This window comes from Spea bombifrons, chromosome 4 (genome assembly GCF_027358695.1).
Source record: "Spea bombifrons isolate aSpeBom1 chromosome 4, aSpeBom1.2.pri, whole genome shotgun sequence".
NCBI lineage: Eukaryota > Metazoa > Chordata > Amphibia > Anura > Pelobatidae > Spea > Spea bombifrons.
The window spans coordinates 92,522,901-92,543,716 of record NC_071090.1 but is presented as its reverse complement, the minus strand read 5'-3'; the positions used below and the strand labels follow the sequence as shown (position 1 = coordinate 92,543,716).

The 20,816-nt window shown below is 41.4% G+C and overlaps 2 protein-coding genes across 3 annotated transcripts in view; one reads left to right on the top strand and one right to left on the bottom strand.

The window, feature by feature from the left end:
* The window catches only part of MEGF11 (multiple EGF like domains 11), a 106,638-nt gene that overhangs the window by 16,803 nt on the left and 69,019 nt on the right, over positions 1–20,816 (top strand). For both annotated transcript variants that reach the window (XM_053462327.1, XM_053462328.1), the window contains one exon: positions 2,366–2,458. In XM_053462327.1, coding sequence (XP_053318302.1) covers positions 2,366–2,458 — 93 coding nt within the window. The remainder of the gene's footprint in view (positions 1–2,365; positions 2,459–20,816) is intronic.
* DIS3L (DIS3 like exosome 3'-5' exoribonuclease) overlaps positions 1–20,816 on the bottom strand; it is a 114,224-nt gene that overhangs the window by 89,307 nt on the left and 4,101 nt on the right. The window lies entirely within an intron of this gene.

Genomic DNA, 20,816 nt, shown 5'->3' with positions numbered 1-20,816 from the left:
TTCTTTAAAATGGGAAGAGGGACCGAACGATTTGCTTCCACAGACAGAAATCCAAAATGCGCTTAACAGATTTCAACTTTTTCTTGTGTCCCAAAAGAGGAAAGAAACTTCTTGCCAAATGCCGTGATGCATTCCGTTTCACGCATGCCTTGCTTTTGTATGCCGTACTCATTATCTGGTATCTAAAGAGTTTTTAAATATATTGTGTTGTTTTCTGTTAGTTGAATTTACTAGCCAAACACACAGACTCATAGCCTTGTAGTAGCCAATCGGTGGACTTCCATTGAAATCAGTAGGAGCACTTTCTGCGCAGGCACACAGGGGTCTGAGTATATCCCTGCAGTGTTTGCTGAGCCAGTGCTGGAGCTGACTGGAGGTTAGTACATCACGCGCATGGAGATGTTTTTGGCCGAACACATCTCCTGCACAGAAAAGATGTGGGGGGGGCATATACATATGGAGGGGGGACATCACGACAATTTAAAAGGGACCACACAGCTATTAAAGTGCAAATGATGGCTGAACGGCCCCTTTAATAACTCAGAGTGACCCTCTGACTCACAGAAGTCTATTGAGCTAAAATAGGGCTTAGTTGACATTGCCATAAAAATCATCTCCTTGTGGTGTTTGATTAGAGAGTCACCCAGATATACAGTACTGTGCAAAAGTTTTAGGCAGGTGTGAAAACATGCTGTAAAGTAAGAATAATTTTAAAAATAAACATTTTTATGTTGAGATCAGGGCTCTGTGGGGGCCAAACATCACTTCCAGGACTCCTTGTTCTTCTTTGTGGTAAAGATAGTGCTTAATGACATTGGTTGTATGTTTGGGGTCATTGTCGTGCTGCAGAATACATTTGGGGCCTCTCTTGATGGTATTGCATGATGGATGATCATCTGTACGTCTCAGTATTGAGGAGTCCATTAATTCTGACCAAATCCCCAACTCCATTTGCAGAAATGCATCCTCCATCATGCTTCACTGTTGCCTGTAAATACTCATTCTTGTACCGTTCTTTCTTTAGCTACAGCCTATATATATATATATAATCGGTCAAATGTCCCATCAGTTCAGAGCATCTGCCGCCATTTTTCTTTGTATTTCGTGTATAGTTGAGTCTATTGGGCTTGTTTCTATGTCGGAGATATGGCCTTTTGGCTGCACTTCGTCCATGAAGGCCACTTCTTACCAGACAGTAGATGGGTGTACCAGGGTCGCACCATTTTCTGCCAATGCTAAGCTGATGGCACTGCTTGACATCTCCCGATTGCCAAGGGATGCATGATGTGCAGCTGACCATTGCGTCTACGGTCCTCAACATGACATTTCTTTGTGCTTCTTCAAAACACTTTGGACAGAACATCTGCAAACCCATTTCTGCTGATGCGGTGTAACTACCCTGTGTGTTGTTCCTGTGCTCAGTCTTGCCATGGTGTATCACTTTTGCCCGTTTGGCTGTTCCTCTCCTGGTTTATTTATGATTGTGATTCATTTTAACCTACATATTAAACTGACCATTGATTGTTTAACAATACATTTAAATGCTTATGAAATTCCTGATTTGGTACAAGTGTGCCTAGAAGAATTGATGCTGTTTTGAAGGCAAAGGCTGGTCACACCAAATATTGATTTGACTTAGATTTTCTCATTTTGTGATTTGTTAAATGGTAGAAATAAACTATTAACATGTCTCACTTTACAGCATTTTTCACACCTTCCTAAAACTTTTGCACAGTACTGTATCACGTAAGTGCCTACACTCATTATCTACAGATAAAGTAGGTTTATTGGAACAAAATTAGATAAAACTTTTTCATTGCCAAACTACCATATACAGCACAGATATTCAATGCTCAAAAACTATTTGACCGTGGAACTTCAGCTTTAATGATAATACAGTGGACTGGTGTGTGGGCTGCTTAGAGTTTCCTAAATGTCATCTGCCACAGTACCAAACCGAGGAAGGAGAGCAATGCCTGACGTTAACCCTGTAAATGGCAAAAAGTCTAAAAGGCAACAGCAGCTAACAGAAAATCAGAACCTGATGAACTAAAATGACTTTTCTCAGCCTCCGTTGCCATGTTAAATGTCTGACAGACAAATGTGAAAGTGGCGTTTTTCTCTACAACATTTTATTCCTCTACAGCTCAGACCTTTGAGCGTTCATGTAATCTGTATTTATCCGTGTGGCCCTTAACCCACTATAGTTTGAGGGATTGTGTAAGGGCTATTCTGGGGCAGTCACCATAGCAACCAATGGAACAGTTCTTCTCATTGAGTAACATTAACCACTGTGCACTGAAATTTCCCTGTCTATATCAATGTATCAGCCCGGTGTGTAATGCTCTGCCCTCTCTCCTTGCAGCGCTGTGTACCGAGGAGTGTGTTCACGGCCGCTGCGTGTCCCCGGATACCTGTCACTGTGAGCCCGGCTGGGGTGGTGCAGACTGCTCGAGTGGTGAGTACAGAGTGGCGCAAGAGCTGACACTCAGAAAGGACTAATGTGTTACAGATTATGGAGATCACTCTGCATTTACACTGGGCTACAGCCTGTAGCCTAGAATTAGGGGCCTCGTCTTGTCCAGAGGTCACTGTGCTGTGTAACACGGTATAGCTGGTGCTGTCTCATTCACCGTAGGTGCTGCAGGTGGTCTCAGCATCCACATAACTGCTTCCTTCATCCTTATCCCTTTCCTTATAATCACGCTTTCATTTCACCATCTTTCAGATTGCGGCCTGTACCCTCTCCCTATTACTACTTCTGTCTTTTGCTGTAATCAATGATGTGTTCTCCTATTGGTTCATGCAGCTTACCTGTATACCCACAATTAACCCCTTAATTCACCAGCCCTACTATTATAATGCATTATAAGCCTAGTCTCTGTTCCCTGTGAAAACATGCTCTGTTAATGTGACCGTCCTGTAATTAGGAAGGATACCCCTGTGATTCCAGGAGGACATTTACCTAGTTTATTGTAGAAAATATGTCATTTAAGTTTTTAGATGGCCATTTTGGCATAGAATCTAACCACTTAAGGACAATGGGTTGTCCTTAAACCTATTAAAAACAATGCATTGTGAGTCCGTACATGTACGGACTTTGTCATGAAGGGGGTGCACATAAGAACCCTTTAGTCAATCTAGTCTGCCAACTTCTCCTGAAGTACAGATTCAGACCATAATCAATTCCTGGTCTCCTCTTAGATTTAGGATGGCTTTATGCTTACCCTATGCATGTCTAAATTCCCTTAACATCGACCACTTTTGCTGGGGGGCATTTCCCTTTATCTACCACCCTCTCAGTAAAGTAATATTTGCTTTCATTACATCTAATCCTCTGCCTCCCCTTGACTGAGTTTGTAACTCGCCTACTTTAGGGTAACCATATTAACTCTCCCTTACGCAGTGGCAATGCTCACTAAACTTAGTTAATATTGCCCTATTAACACAGAGAGCAAAGAGCTCTGTCTGTTCTGTTTTCCAATACCCCCCCCCCCCGTAAAGACGGGGGCAGGAGGGGACCGCGCTTGGAATTTCTCCTGATCCCCCTGAGTACAAAGTGAAAAAGAGACAGCAGAAGAAAAGACCTTTCTCCTGGACTGAATACGCAGCTTTTTCAAGTAATTAGGAATATTAAAAGCAATGACTGTGATTGAGATAGAAACATTATTCATTCCTTTATATTTCCTTGCTGGGCAGGCGGCCAACATATTTCATTTATGAGTTTTCATCTGCAAAGAAAAAAAAGAGAAAGGAGGGATGGTGGAGGGCGCGGAGCCAATTACTAAATGAAATACGTTTCTGTTTAACTGTAATAAATGACACCCTAAATGTTCTCATTTTGGAGTGCCCCCAGAGGGGCAGTACTGCTCGCATTAACCCTTTCAAACTCAGATATGTTGAGATACAAAGCAAGAGGAGATGAGGTGGCCTTGTCAATATCGGCACCTTGATCCCGTGTGTAATTCCTCGGATTTACGGGACATTCTTGGTTTAATTCTGTTACCTTCTCTTCTGGAAAAAATTGCGTCAAACTACTACATGTTATGTAGCGTACATCGGAGAGCAGAAAAATGAGGCGTAAGTTGCTATAAAAATACTTCCTCAGTAAAGGTATACGTCTTAATATTATATATTGCTTGTTTTGTCTTTTCTAGCTTAAGTTATAAATATTGAACAGCTGCTATGGCTGTATGAGGAGACTTCACTGGAACAGCTATTCGCACTCCTCAAAGACCCCATGTGCGGCTCCACCATTTTGTTTGTCAAAGTAAACCAGAGTTCACCAAACCATAACGATGGCGGGGTCACTTGTGTTGAACGAGGGGTTTCCTCTTGGACCAGTCAGCAGGATACACAATGATTAGGGTTGGGACTCAGAAAGCTATTAATAATTGTGTGAGGAAGAGACCTCTGAGATCCCATAAGCTGGTGTGACTTTGCATCTTTTTCTACACTGACCCATAAAAGACAAAATATGCCAAAAATATATTCTCTCACTAAGCTAATGTTGCGTGTTAATTTGATACATTTCCTGATTAAAAAGTTGCAGACTAATGTATATAACAATAGGACTAGTTTATCTTATGGAGGTCCAAGCAAGTGGCTCAGAGTGAGTAAAGCTCTGTGTGAAAGCCCTCCTTGTGGCACGCGACGACTGATGTCACTGTGCTTATGTCATAAAATATGATTTCTAACTGGGATAACCAAGAAGGGGAGCGAAATATATATACAACAAGCTACACTCACTTAATGGGCGTCCAAACCCTAAAATAGGACATCAAAAAAGAGAAACATTCAAATGCCACCTCGTCTAAAGTATAATAAATTTTACATATATATGTAATATATAATATACACATTTATTATAATCTTTTATAAAGGATACACTTTAGCGGCCACTTGCAGATGAGGTGGAATTTGAATGCTTCTCTTCTTTTTTGATGTTTAATGGACCCTCAGTATGTAACTGCTGGCAGCCTGGAGCATGTGGCTCTGGACTTTTAAGTGCTCGCGAGTCTTTGTTGTAGATTATCTTTCTTCTAAACTGTAAATTTTATCATGTGACACACGTATATGTTTTATAGGATGACAGATCTACCGTAAGCCATTCAGAAACAGAGTAAAGCAAATCATTTATACATTATGTATCCCTGGGGAGCCCTGTGATACTCTGATACACAGCAAGGTCTGTGAGCTTCTAGGAACGAGGGAAAGCAGGATAAGTAAGAGGGACTGACTCTCCAAGATAGGGGCACTTGGGTCATGTGAACATGCCATATCTGATTATCTCCCAGGTTAGCCCCCAGTAGACTTTAGAGGGGGAAGGAGTGGGTATACTCTATTTATCTGTGTGGCCTTTAACCCACTATAGTTGTGTAAAGAACTAATCTAGTGCAGTCACCATAGCAACCAATGAAAATGTCTGCGTATTGATTAACATTAACCAGGTTGCACTGGAATTGCCTTTTATACATAACCCCCCAGTGTATCAAACCAGTATGTATAATGCCTTCCCTCTCCCACCAGGTGACCAAGTGCCCTCCTGCACTATAACCTTTGAAATCAAAGATGAATTGTGATTAATATCTGCTAAAAGGGTTCAATAAAACAAACACAAGTAGTCTATCCTGTAATTATGTAAAAAATCTGTGAATTTCTCCAATCGTGGGATTTTGTATAAGACAAATTTAAATTAACCATTGCTGTCTCTTTAAGCGTGTTTTGGTGTTTTTTTACAACCTAGAATCTGTTTGTTTCATTAAACTGTTTTTCCCCCAATCTGTACTCCTCCTGGATCTATGAACTGTTACAAATCATCCTGCTCGGGAAGAGATTGTATCAATCGGAGCAGTTAATTGTTTGGTTCTGCTGTCTTTTTTTACCGAATTCTGGATTCCTGATATACAATCTCTTGTTATATTTTAAAAGCTATCTCAAACCCATCGTCTTGTTCCCTATAAACCGTACACGCGATCTATAAAAAAGATTTGTTTTTTCTTAAATAGTTCATTATTATTTTATATCGCCGCATCCTTTGCCCTTAATAGACTCAAAGTCCAATGTTAAGTTAAAGGGGCAGTGATACCCTATTTCTTCCTGAGACATTGCCTTTCATTCAGTGGAATTAGCAGAACGTAACTTACAAAAGCTGGCTTTTTACTTTATTGGCGGCTGCCATCCATCGACTGGCAAGAAAGGAGTTCTGAATTTCTTGTTCATGCACATATCATGCGCATGCACGGGCATTCGGGGCACACGTTCTTATACTTCTAATGCATTCTCCCCTGGATGTTGGCTGAACCATGCCACTAAAAAAAGATCTAATCAAATCTCCATAGAAATAGTCAATGCATGTGCTTAATTAATGTTGTGGCGATGCATTGGATCACCTTCTTGCACTTCCATACAATGCAAACCAACATTTCTTGACACTGATTGGCTGGTTCAAGCAGCCAATCCGTGGCAGGAAACTGTGCCCATTAAAATTAATGGACACTTTCTATGAATACACATTCACAAGGTGGACACTGTAAAGTTAAAGCGACTTTCTTAGCCCTCACATGCATTAAAGTGTATATGATGGATGCAGTGTCCCTTTCATGATGTGATATCTTTAGTCTCTCTGTAACTAAGCTACAATTTCTACATGTTTATCACATTTTATTAGTTAATGTCTCTTTTTATGCTTCAGTAATGATGCTTTTAAGTTCATAGAAAGCGTGAAGCGTTAGAACACTATGACCTCACTTTCCACATAGCATATCCACCGCTTAGGGTCATAATTCCGTCATCCCATGTGCTATACAGCCCAACGCGGGAGAGCATAGGGACTACCTTTCTTTAGACAGCCCAGTTTGTAAATTTCACCTTGTCCTGTTCATCAAGAAATATATTTGAGGTTATTTTTGAAGCTACATGCGTCCTTTGTCCTCAGTCTCCAAAGCAAATTAGTTCTATATCCAATGGTATAGGAATAAGTGCCTATCAGGTTGCTAATTTTTGACTACCTACACTTTAAGCCACATTCTAAGATTTATAAGCCCAAGACTATTTTTCCCACTTTGTGAAAACAAAGTGAAGATCCGTGTATATCAGACATTGCTGGCAACTGTACTGTCTACAAGAGAAAACCGGTTGGGATTGGCGGAATGATAAGTAACAAAGTCTTTTCTTACGCAAAAAAAATATATATTTTTTAATATATCTTTATTTTAAGTTTTTCTTTTTTTAACATTTATACATTTCCCCTCATGACCCAAGAAGGAAACGAGTAACATCACATGTAGGGAAACGGGCAACGATACACGACAGAACAAACACACAAACAAAAAAAAGAATAACAAAGAAAACAGAATACAAATTTACAGTTAAACACTTAAATTAAAATTATTTAAAAAAAATATATTGTACATATTGTCGGAACTGTGACATGCAGATTGAACTTGTCCCGAGCTGTTCCGTTGAGTCCTGTGATTCCTTTGTACAACGGATCGCACGCAGCCATTCTTGGATAGGTATTCTGTTACAAGCAAATTAAAAAAAGATGAAAAAGCTTACTGCTGACCTGTGCACCTGTGCATATCGTATTATCGTCACAATACAAGGAGGCATGAGGATCAATAATGTATACTGTAAATCATTTAATGATTGCTGATTCTAGAGATAACACCCTTTCTAGTTAGTTGGGTTGGCAGTATTGGCGACATCTAATTTCTACATGTTGCTGACGGCAGGGCAGCTACCTGGGACAGCAGAACAGCGCCTAGAAATCAGGATTGTTGGGAGGCATGGTTTAATAGAAACCTGTTGCCGTAATGCAAATCTCTTCTATTTCTAAATAAAAACTATTGTATGCCCAGCGTTATAATGCTATAATTAATGGTGACTTTTAAGTAGCCAAAATACCGTATTTGACCGATCTGCTTTAATAGAGCAAGGCTTCCCAATGTATATAAAATTCAGAAAAAATATATTGCTTTTAGCAGGAAAAGGTTGTCCGTTGATACTATTCCGTCTATGCATGGAAACGATGTTTGCCAAAACCACAGACGTACACAATGCATGGGATGTACGGACGCCAAATACCACCTTTTGTATAAAACATCAAGTCCTAGAAGTGAAAATCTAGAGAGTAAATAATTTTCACCAGACCGTCCGCATTTTATTCTATGTATGACACACTGACCTCAATATGTTTACCCGGAGGCAAGATACCTATTACTTGATCGATCGGCTGGCTCTCTGTTAATAAAACAAGTGAGGCATGTCGGCGGAGGGGGGCATTGTAAAGGCATTTTTTTTTTAAATAACAAAATTATGACTTTTTACCATTTTCAGTAAGGTTAGAGGGATCATTTACAGGGAACCAACTCAGAGAGATGAACTAAGTTTATAGCAAGTAGGTTATGTAGTTTCCAACCAAGGCTTGGACGTGGAAAGGTTAAGACTTCTCCCTGGCGAGGAAAAAAACTGTATTATTCTATGGAAGTTTAGCGTTCACTTTAATGCATATGGTAGCTGAGTTGTCCCTTGAAATTTTTATGTGATCCCAGTTGCAAAGTCAGTGGGAGATGGAGATTTGCTTAGTCTGTTAAGTTACGAGGAAGTTGAGTATGAGAGCATGTTTAAAACACAAAATACACATAAATATTTAAAGTCCGCAACAAGGAGACAATCGGAGCCTTCGGTCATGGCAGTCTCTAGATTCTTACTACTACAGGCACAGAGAAGTGCTGTCCCTTCCAGGCTGGAAGCTGTGGCTTGGATGATGGATCTGTATCATTTAGAAAGAGCCACTCGGTGTTTTTGCATCGCCCTGGCAGTGAAAAGGTTAAACCGCATACAGCGCACCAGGTCCTGGCGTCCTCCTTTCATTTTAAGGGTATGTTTGGGCAGACGGAGCGGCGTGTCTCCCCGACGCCACGTCCCCCTCCCTCTGCCTCCTCCTGTGTCATTATCTGTCCCTATGCATTTTGGAATAATTTAATTTCGCGTCTTGCGAGCAAAAAGCCGCAGCCCCGGATCCTGCCTTGTTTGTTTCCCTTCTAATTAGTAGCATTAATCAGAATATATTTCGCCAATCTCTCTGTGCATTTCATTTAAGTGTGACGCGCGCTGAAAATGTGTGCGAGCGATTATGCCTTTCTGCATTGTCCATCTCGTTTCTGTTTACATTAGTGCTGGGTTTCTCCATATGGTCCCTATAATAAACGTATATTATCACACGGCATACCTTTGCGCTTCTCCAGGCTCCCCCCACCATAGATATATGATGATCTATAGTGATGCCGAGTATCCTTCCAGGATTAGTGTGCTGTATAGAACGACAGCATTCATGCTGCATCGCACAGTGATGCCGAGTATTTCTACAGTTTCCATTCAAGGTCATGTCGATGGTGAGTTAAATCCTTATCTTAATCCCTGCGCCTTCTTACTATAGCAGGGGTTGCTATAAGGTTGCCATGTCGGTCACCTTTTCCAGAACACATTTAATTTCTACATAGAAACATAGAGTTTTTCTTGATTTCAAAGTAGCTGAGAGTTATGAGAGTTGTGGTTCATGAGCACGTATCTCATGGATACTCCTGTATTGTACGTTGAATGTGCGGCATGCAATAAGGCTACAGAGTTTGCTGGTGTGTATTAAGCGACTCGTGTATATGCGATATACCCCTTCCAGTGACTCTGTGGCACGGTCTAATGGCTTTGACATTTGCGGGGCAGTTGGGGAGTAGAAGGGTTTAGCTGGAGTTGCCTTTTGTTATTGCTGGATGCAGGAGGCTTGCCCGCAGCTTGCCCGCAGCTTGCCCGTGTCACTTTCTTGTCTGTCTTCATTCTTCTTTTGTGAAAACGTCTTTCATGTTCCTCTTCCGCGTCTGGCTGCATATTTTTCCTCTAGCCTTTTCTCCTCCTCTGTCTGTTTTTAGAACAAAACCATTCATTCACATTTCAGAATATATACAAAATATATGCAGAAGAAGCAGGCAACGCATCTGTTTGACCTCTTCCAGTAAACACATTTGTTGGCTTAGAACATTTTTACACACGCTGCTTCACTTTATTGGGAATGCTCCTATGTCTTACACATCTTTTTTGAGTAGTTGGGGCCAATTAATTGATCTCTTTCTTTCTATACCCTTGCGGTCTTAGACCCGCTCCTTTAAACTGAATTGGCCATCAACGGTTTGGTTCCCTGCTTATAATTATTTTATTGAAACCTAGGATGTTGGGCGATTTCAGTGAAAAGAACAGAACAAGGAATAGTAACCCTATACTATAATAATTCCTACTGTCTAAGTAACCCCTTTAAAGGGATACTCAAACCATCATATTCTCTTTAATGCATGTGTACATTTTCATGGTGCACTCCTGGAATTGCATTGAGGGGTTCTACAGAATCCCCCCAATATGCATTTGCCCCATCCCCTGCCCTCGCACTATTTGTCTTGCCGGAGATGTGTTCACACCAACACTTGTCCTAACATACAACATACAGTAATTATCACAGCTCCAGCTCTGGCTGAGCGAACATTCGAGGGAACCTAATGAGACACTCAAGTGTCTCTTTAACTCCTATAATGCATGATCTGCTTAACATCCACAACGGCTGCTGGGCTACTTGTTGGCTACTCCTGCTCCAAAGAAACATCCCTATAACTGCACCTATTTCTCCTAATATACCTACCACTTCCAGCCGATTCTTCTTAGTGCTCTGTATATAAGTCCCCGTAGAACTCCTTCTATTGTTCCGTATCACCCTTGGCTGTGGTGCACGGTGTGACTGGGTCTCCTACTACCAAACGCAGCTCACGAGGTATAGCGGCACTGAGTGCTGAGATGAGGAATGTGAACAAAGTGCTAATAAATTGTCGCTTGCTCTCGCCCTCTCTCACTGAAGCTTGGGGTGAAATAAATTCTCAAAATCTATTTCTCTGTGATGGCCAGCGGCCGACCAGTCCAGTAAATAAGAATTATAGCAGCAGAACGGCATCACTTATAGCCGGATAAAAAAGGAAGACAAACATGTCAGCACTGGAGGTATAAATCTGTTAAACACTGCCAGGGGTTCGGACTGACATGGACAATGTGCATTTATAAGAAACCTGTAGCGTTACACGGACACGCAGGCCGCTCCAGCTCGGAGTCCTCGATTTCCCATCACACACTCATACTAAACCGCATAAAATGTGTTTTACAAAGCAGGTGGGCCCCTCAAAATGATATTGTGCTGTGTTTTAAGGTTCACTGGAAATGTACGAGAACCTCTGGCCTATGGCAGGACGTCTGGGGCTATATAATAATGTTGTTTGAGCACACTTTCCTCCGGCCGAAGATTGTGGGCACCATCAGTAGTTGGTAGACATCAAGATACCCTTTTCCTTTTTGTATTCTATAACCATGAAGAACCGTCTGTATGTACTGCATGGATCAGCTGGCAGCTTTAGGGTATTTACTGCAAAGAGAGCAACGCTTTGTTCCTATAGAACGTTTCGAAACATAGAATTTAACAGCGGAACCAACTTAGTTTGCCCGCTTTTCCTTATGTAGAGACTCTGACCTTAATCATCCCTTGGTGTTGTCTTAGATTCAGGATAGCTTTATGCTTATCTTCTGCATATGTATAAATTCCGTCACCGTATCAGTCTATGCCACCTCTGCTGGTTGACTGTTGTACTTATCTACCTTCATTATATTACTTCTAAACCTCTGACCTCTTGTTCTAACCCTTCTCCTTTTTAAAGACAGACAGGTTGCACACATAAGGCTTGCCCCTGCACTCAGATTGCATCCACAGGGCTTGGCCCAGCACCCAGATTGCACACATAGGACTTGTCTCAGCATCCTGATTGCATCCACATACTTGTTTTCCCTTAGACATACTTGTCCTAACATCCAAACACACACACTCTCCCTTTTCTCATAATTTCTCCACTATCTCAATATGGCTCCTCTTTCTCATTATCTCTCATTATCTCTAATTATCTCTGTCTTATTTTATCTCCCCACCCTCTTACTTTCTTTCACCTTCTCTTTCTCTCTTCCCCTTTTCCTTCACTCTCCTTCTTTTTATCTACTCCTTTTTCTTTATCTCTCCATTTTCTCCCCTTTCTCTTTACCTCACCCTTTCCCCCTATCCCCACCCTTTCTCCTTATGTCTCTATTTTTGTCCCTCCCTTTCTTTTATCTCTCCCCTTTCTTTGACCCCCCTTTCTCATTATCTCCTAAATTATGTAGGGATGGAACCCTCTGCCCCCTCTAGCCAGGCTACTGAACAGTGAGGGGTCAGTCCGTCATCAGGTTACCAACATTTGAAAAACCTTGTTCAATCCCCAAAGAACCATCTCCAAATTCTTTCTCAACAGCCGTACAGTCTAAACACACCGTGCGTTTGATGGTATTTATTGTGTAATGTATTCTATGTTTTGCCGTGTACACATTGCTTTAGAAGTTAATGATCAGAACTTTCTGCCCCCTACTTGGTGATATTTCTGAACCTTGTTGAACCGTCCCCTTTCCAGTCAGCTCTTTCGGAGAGACACGCTCGGCATCTCATCCACGTAGTAATGGCTGACCTCCCCTTGTCTTTGAACGGAGGTTCTCTAATGTATTATTTATCCAGATACAGAACTGAGTGATATCGGGCTGTGTGATTTTTGGTTACATTTGGAGGTGAGATAAAGTGCCTACTTTTATTTGTACCAGTATGATTGCTTTTTAAGTAGGGGAAGCAGAGTTAAGGTTCTGCTTACGTTTAACCCCCTAGGGGTAGAAACTCTATGTTACATGGGGACACAACTGAATATGATGATTGTCACATAAGGACAGAGCGGCATTCAGTCCGATCCTAAGTGCTTCGGAGCTCACCAACCCCTGACCTTCCTGGAAGAAGATAGCGGGTATTAATGGATTCAGACTAATTGGTGGAATTTCCTTGTTCTTTCAGTAGCGGCACAAGGTCATGGTATGCCGTAATTGTCACTAAAAATCTTCCATGTGGTTATTATGTGAAGGCTCTGCAAGGCAGGATATGGAGGGAGGTGTGACTGCCTGGCAGCGGAAGAATGAGGGCTGTCATCTAATTTATGGCTGACCCATGTCAAAGAGTTACAGCTTACAATAGCTAATTGAGTTATCGGCTTCACACCTGCATGAATTGTATGCGACGGATGTCTGACAGACAGGCAGCTATCCGAAGGCCAGCATCAGGCTCAAGGGGAAATCCCACGGGGAAAATATTTTTCTTCTTAAGCATAAAAGACAATGCTGTATGCAATAATGTAGGTTAGATTTGACAAAAATCTGGGTTTATGTCATTTTGTCCCATTAAACTTCCTTTATCTGCAGACCTGGAGGCTGCCATTATTTTTAGCCATGCGGTATTATGGATGATGCTCGGTGCTCAAACACCACACTGAGTTGATTCTTTATGGCAATGCTAATGAAGTCTGTTCTCTGTCATCAGTCAGGGGTAGAAGATGCAGCTGCTTACAAACATTATATTATGAACAATATTAACAGCAAAAATAACAAATGTTCCACTAGTCATAAAAAAGATTTGGTGGGTGCTTGAATACCCTGGCCCTTGACAGCCACAGCCCTCCAGACTGCATTTCCCATCATCATCGTCATTGATGAGATATATCTAGAGGGCCCCAGTTACCTAATTCAGAATAACCAGAACAGTAAAGGTTATCCCCTTTAGTAAAGTGATATCATTTTATTGTTATTAATCTCTGCGGATTTGTATAAACGCTCCATTTATGCGTGTGTACCTACTAAGTGTCCAGACTGTGTGCGCTGAGCCACATCCACGGCAAGGTATCACATCACAGCATAATACAAAACCTAGGTAGAATAATAGTCTGTGTTTAAACAGCAGTCAAATGTGAAATAGATTAGCATATCTCAAAGGCTGAAAGGGAAAGTATTAATGATTCACATGGCTGAACCTGTCCTGATAATCTGCAGCCGTTTACCTGACATGTGACGGCAGAGAAGAGCCTCGCTAGACTGTCTATTTTCTTCCTGCTGGAAAAACCTAAAATTCTTAATCATTCATTTGTCTTTGTATTCAGGGTAGGATTACGGCTGCCCCATGCATATTTAAACTATCTCACTTTATTAACCTCTACCACTTCAGTGAGGGAAACCCATTGCGGTTTGTACCTATCCTGTAGTCAGTTTGCCAAACGTTTTATTGTAACCCTGCGCTGCCCGAACTTGTCCTGATGATCTAACATTGTGTAGGAACCCAGCAGTGTCTGAGTCCGTTTTATTAATCCCCAGCCGGTTTACCGTCCGCGTTATAATGACCCTGTCCCGGCTAAGCTGCGGCTTTGACTTGAAGATAGACCGCACAGCCCGTTGATGTGCAGTGAGGAGGTCACAGTGTATGACATGCTAAGGTATCATTGTCTAATGCATTCCCTCAGACTCGCGATCCCAGGTGGGTAAGCGATCCTTGCTGATTCTTTGCAGGAAATGACTCTTGTAATTAATGAGCATCCCATTCATTTGTGATGATTGTTAGATAATTAAGGTTGGAAGGGGCCCAAGCCGCATCTGTACAGGGAGGGCTTCAATTGTTGCCGTCTCACAATCAAGATATAATCAGCTCTTTGACTTCTTGTCAGAGTTTTGTCTCGTCACTGTCATCGAGGCATCAAGGACTAATGAGTTGTAATTATTATTATTATCTGCCTTATCAGTCACATGGGGAACTTGATTCCAGGTCTCGGAGCCTTTTGACATGTACCTGAAATCAGTATCTGTCAGTGGGGGAGATGACAGCTGCATCAGGGCGCTGCTTGACAAAGCGCTGGTCCAAACGGGGTTCTTTACATTTTGGGGCGATACAGGAAGGATGCTTCTTCATCAAATCATTGTGATTGATTGCTCTGACATGTCTACGTTTCCCTGTGTTGTTAATTTTAACTGATTGTGTGTACTGTGTCTAATTTCACCCGTGCTCTTGGGTTATTTTTAACAACTCATTCGATTGCTCAAAAATCTGCTTCACAAAATAAACATAAAATGTCTTTCAAGCTCCTCTGATTCAATTGACCTCAACAAACATAAACTGTTGTTTTTTCTACAAGAGAAGATTAAAGGGAAAGCAGAAAAGCCTTTGTGCTTTCAAAAGCAGGTTCAGGTACTCGGGGGCTACGGTCAGGGTCAGCTTAAGCACCAGGTTTATTTCTGTGTTGTCGCTAATGGAGTTTCGCATGAAGAAGAGCTTTTGACTTTATAAATTGTTTGACGTTTGGCTCATTCTTATCAAACGTGAGTATGGCAGAGTTCATGGAATAGTAATGGAGGGTGTATGTACTCCTTCCTATGTTCTGCAGGATATCTACCCTGAGTAATCAACGAGAGATGCTGTAATATTATACTTTATTGTGTACATTTTGGGTCCTTGGGTGGGACATGTGGAGAGTAGGGTTTTTAGTTTGGGGGCTCCCTTCATCTAGTAATGAAGAGTAGGTTAAATGCCCCTCCACTTCACAGAGGTAAGAGAGAGAGAACATTTTGCTAAAAGAACATGTTGTATGTAAGTTCTTGTTACCAAACAAGCCTTCAACCCATGGATAGGCAACTAGCCAAATATATCACTAGACTCAATCACAGATTTCATTTATTTTATTTAGGGTTGGATGTACTTGTTCCAACAAACCATGCCTGTTTCACTTAAAGAACAATTCTGTGTCTGGAGTTTCTCTAAAACCTAGAAAAGCAGGTCAAGTTATGATCGACTCCTACAAAGTCTACACGGTGACTATATAAAAGTACCACTCGTGCCACCGACCTGCCCTTTACCCCTGTAAGGCTTCCAAATGAATTGATCTCTATCCAAGATTTCTATTCATCATGGACTTACCATATGTCTATGCAAATCAGTCTCAGGTCCTCTTTTAATTTGGCATAGGGGTTTCTGTAATACTTTGAATGTACAATAACTGTATATTGATAGCGTGGCTCTTTTACTTTTTTACCTGTTACTTTTCTCGCTATCATTCTTCCTCCTCTTTAACTGTATCTTTTTCTACTCTCCTCTTTTCTATTATATGTTACTCTGTTACTTTTTGGTGTACGATTGCTCTTAGACTCCATATCTATGTGAGAAGCTCTTGCATGCTTCTTGCTTTGCCCTTTGCCTGTAAATCTCTTCAGCACCTTGGAGAGCACCCTGACCGTTTACGTTTCTGGTAGGGACGTCGCTATTCTGGCTGTGGATCGTTAGTCTCTGGATCCCCCGTCTGTTCTAGAGACGGCTCATTTTCTGTGTTGGGAGTCACTCAGCATTTTGAATTCTAAGCAGAGCAAAGTCTGAGATCCAACAAATGGAAACACTTACTGTCTGCTTCCATTTGTCCTTACACCTAGCATCTTATTTTACTGCTACTTGTACATTAACTCCTTCCCACCACAGTCCAGAAGGCTCGGCCGTGTACTCTCTTGATCAGTGTGTTTTCAGCATGCAGAAATCACATTTCCCAAATGAAAGGGTCTATTCGATATGATGTCACATCTTGGGAGATGTTTTTTTTTGTGTTCTGTAAATATCATGGCAAGTTGTGATAAGATACTTAATATTACCTGGTGGTGTCCATGAGTCTTGTGCCTTTTTTTTTAAAGTAGGAACTTTTTAATAAGATGACAAACTAGAAATATGTTCTTGTTGGTTGACAGGAGGGTATCACAAACTGTGAAAAGACCGTCCACTCCAGACTACTGGAGATAAAAATGATTGTGAGCTGTTGAGAGGTATTAATTTAGCAGTTTTTGTCTTTGCACGGAGGAGCATTTAGAACACAGGGATCCAGGAAGATTGATGGTGGTGGAGTAGTTTGAGCTCCCAAAATTCTTCAGAGAGTGAACCAATAGCAGAATATTTGGGGTCCTACACTTCTGATTTGTAGAAACATGTATGCCTTTGTATTGGGATATGAATGATGTGACAGTATTGGGGTGCACAGAGAGGTATGTACCCCTGATATCATGTTAGACATCACAATGGGGTACATTGCCTGCCCACGTTCTCTTTGCTCTTCTTGTATTCTGTTATGCACTCTCGCTCACACTCTTTTCTGCTGTCTTGCACTCACCTTTCACTGTTCCCTACGCTCACACTCTGGGTCCTCTCTGTTTAAGTCCGCGCTTGAGTTCTGATCACCCTCCCCCACAATGTCCCCTTCCATCGTCCCATTCCCCGTGTGACAGTGACATGATTCAGGAGGAGTGGGGAGGCTGCGGCGAGTCAATTTGTAGCGACAGTTAATCCATCTTCTGGCTGTGGGTCTGCCAGGAAGGAGGGGCGGTGGGTTCGCCCTGGTTGGGGCGGCACACTTTCTGCATACACAAGCAGTAGAGCCCTGGGTATTTTTAGAAGGCCCCTAACCTTGCTTCGTACACGTGAGTGATGCAGGCCCTGGAACCAGACTTTGGGCTAACGATAAATTGCATCATACAATCGCAGTGTATAATATAGGAAAAGCCTCTTTTGTGTATTAAGAAGTCGACACTTACTGTATTGCACCTCTGGTAGGAACAGCTGCCTATATTTAAGAAATTCAAATCATCGCATCTCCTGGCTATGGGCTTACAGCACCTCTGTTGGCATTTAGAACTACCGATTTCCTATGGATCGAGTTGTAATGTTTGGAAGATAGCCACTGCGCTAATTAAATAAAACAATGGAAATGGTCTCCATCCCACCTGCAGTAGGCGTGAGAAGACAACGGGGTATTGATCATTGATAAACAAGAGTGGAATTATTTTGTTATATAATGGCCGGGGAATGGCAGCTTCCATCGCTTTCGGCCTGTGGATAGGAGTCGTGGTCCAATCGTGCTGTGTGCTAAACAAGCAACGACAGAATTCATTACACTGTTCTATACAAAGGTCTTGACTGATTATTCAGTGCTATAATTAGGTATTGCTTGCTTATACATTTAGCAAAACCTAAGCTAAAAACACACTTTTTTAGAGGCAAGTGTGAAATCCAGTGCGATGTATGTGTGCTAAAGAACTGTAACAAACTATACAAAGCATATAGGCCGGTGGTCATATTGTTCATTTGTTTGCTGGGCACTGTATATTTAATGTTGGGTGGCACTTATCGTGTGTCTGACTTGGTGGTAGCATTTACCTGGACAGCATGGCACTTAATGTGACTGGCACAATCTTTGGCAGTTGTGTGTGTTTGGTTTTGATTTTTTACGTGGCTGGCGCAGTGTTTGGTGGCACTTTTCAGGTGGCTTGCACAATGTTTGGTAGCGCTTTTCAGGTGGCTACCACAATGTTTGGCAGCACTTTGTGGTTGGAACAAGGATTGGTCCCTTAAATCTGAGTTGCAGACACCTTACGTGGCAGCTAAAACTCAAATATTCACGAACTGCATGAATTAAACTAAGACTTACACAGGGAAAGTTGTTGCAGTGTCGTTTTCGTTGTGTCCCTTCTGAGTTCACTTCATGGGGCATTAAACTGTGCAGCTTCCACCAAATTCTGTACCTGTTGTATTCACGTTGAGTGGATTCTTGTGACTTTCTTATATTTAGGCTGGTAGCTCAGTCCTTAGTGAATAAACCCCTACATTTTGTTTTGCTTGGATCATGCTGACACTTTCTGCATCTCTATGCCATTCCTTTCACCATTTAGCCATTATGTCTGGATCTTTCTGTTTCTTTCTGTCTGTCACTCCCTCGTTGGTCTCCTATTACGTGTGCATATATACATATATATATCTTCTCTAAGTGCTGTCTTCAAACAGATCATAAAAAAAGCTGATGTTACTGTCCCAAAAGAGTGCTTTCTTCCTAACATTCCTCTTTATGATGTTAAAAGAAATTTTGACTTTAATATATTGCACACCGTTTGAAATTTGCATTTTAGATGACATTACCAAAAAGGCTAGAAATTATCCCAAACTCCCTCATTTCAATAATGTTCCAGCTCCAAGTAAAATTATACGAGTTCTGTAAATATATTGTAGAAAATGGGAAAAAGTAACCGAAAATCATTATATTGGGAACCATGAAATTACACCAGACTCTTTATACGTCCACGTGGACTAAACCTGCTGAGCTTTGGAATGACACAAAACAAAAGGTGCAAATGTTGCAGAATCCTTGCATCTCTAATTGAAATGCCAGTAAATGGTTCTGTATTCTGTTTAATAACAAAATAAACAAAAGTAAAATAAGTGGGATTTTTTGATACTTTCAAAAGGTATATTATTTATTACAATTAAATATTTTTAGGGACCAATCCCTTGTTATCTTCACCATTCTTTGAACATTCCACTGTATAGTATCAAGGCCACCACCAAGACAATACCAGGCAAGTGGTTTGGTGCCCAGATACTCACACAAACAATTCTGTGGTCCGTGTACTGCCCTCCATAAGCGACATCTTTTTTTGGGTAACCAGTCCTCCTTGGTAATTGCTGCCTTATTAGCAGGTTGAGGTCAGAATGGTCACTCTGTCACCATCGCGTTGACAGTCATCTTCCATTCTTCCTTTCTAACATATCTTTTGATTTCTAAAAATGGTTGTGCCTTCGTGACATGGATTTGAATTTTTTTCCATATCTTTTATGAGAAGCCTCTTAAATGTTAAAAGCCTGGTCTTCAGAACGCAAACGCTGTTTCATCTTCCTTTTCAGCCTAACGATCTCTCTAGTGGCTCCCAGGATCCAGAAGAATTTATTCTCAAAGCGGGTGGTATAAATAACCCTTGATGTCAGATAAATGTGATTATAATCTGTTATTATTAAGATTTATGTGCAAGCTTCCCTCCTATGTGTTTACAGAAACACGGTGGTCAGCTGGGGGTTGGTTGTTTTTTATGGATGGGTAGCTGAACTTTTACCAGAAACTCCATTTGAGAAATGTCCCAATCAAGCACCAGTCTCTGCGGTGGTAACAAAATATGCTGATAAGGCTTTCACGACAAGTGTTGCTCATTACAAGGTTGTATGACTGAAAAAGGAAATGTCACTAATTTTTATTGATTGAGAGAACTGCTTGACTCATTGGTAGGACTGGAGCCTGAGCAACTATTTGACAAATTAATTAGCTGGTTACAAAGACTGACAAGACTAATTCATGGCCAGCACAGTCTACAGACATCAACTGTCTGACCTTACAATATGGAGGCCCGAAAACCAAGCAAAGGCAACCAACTCCACGACTCACGGCATGCCTTCTGGATAAAAGCTGAGGCCTACAGCCATTGGAATGCCATAGGTTAGATACGCTTGCTGTCAATCATGAAAAGCAGAAACTCTCTAATTCTTGTATAATGACGGATGTTGATTGTAGCCATTCAGGTTCTCCACCTTTTGGACAGAAAACATTTTGAGGTCTACATTAATTCTAAAATGTATACTAATATCTGGCGTCAGCTACCTGTGTTGGCAGTCCTGTATGGGGCACGCGGAGTGAAGTGGAAGCCCCACTGAGACACCCAAAGGTCCAGCAGCTCAGATGCCTAATGCCCTCATGGGGCTTTCTTTGGAGGTGTGTAAGGTTGTATTGCAGCAGTTAAGAATTTGAGTAGTGATGGCTCCATGATTAACAGAGGAGTCATCACAGAACCCATAAGAATGATAACACAAACAGAATTCATTACACAATTATTCTCATGGGTGTCAACTAGAACCTTCTAACACAGATGAAATGACCTAAAGCACATCTAACGTGACCTTTTTATGCCTTGTTGAATACCACAGAAACAGTTAAACATCCTTCTTACGTACATTGATTAGCAAGTTATTATATTGCTGTGCAAAGACTTATAGCAGCCACGTG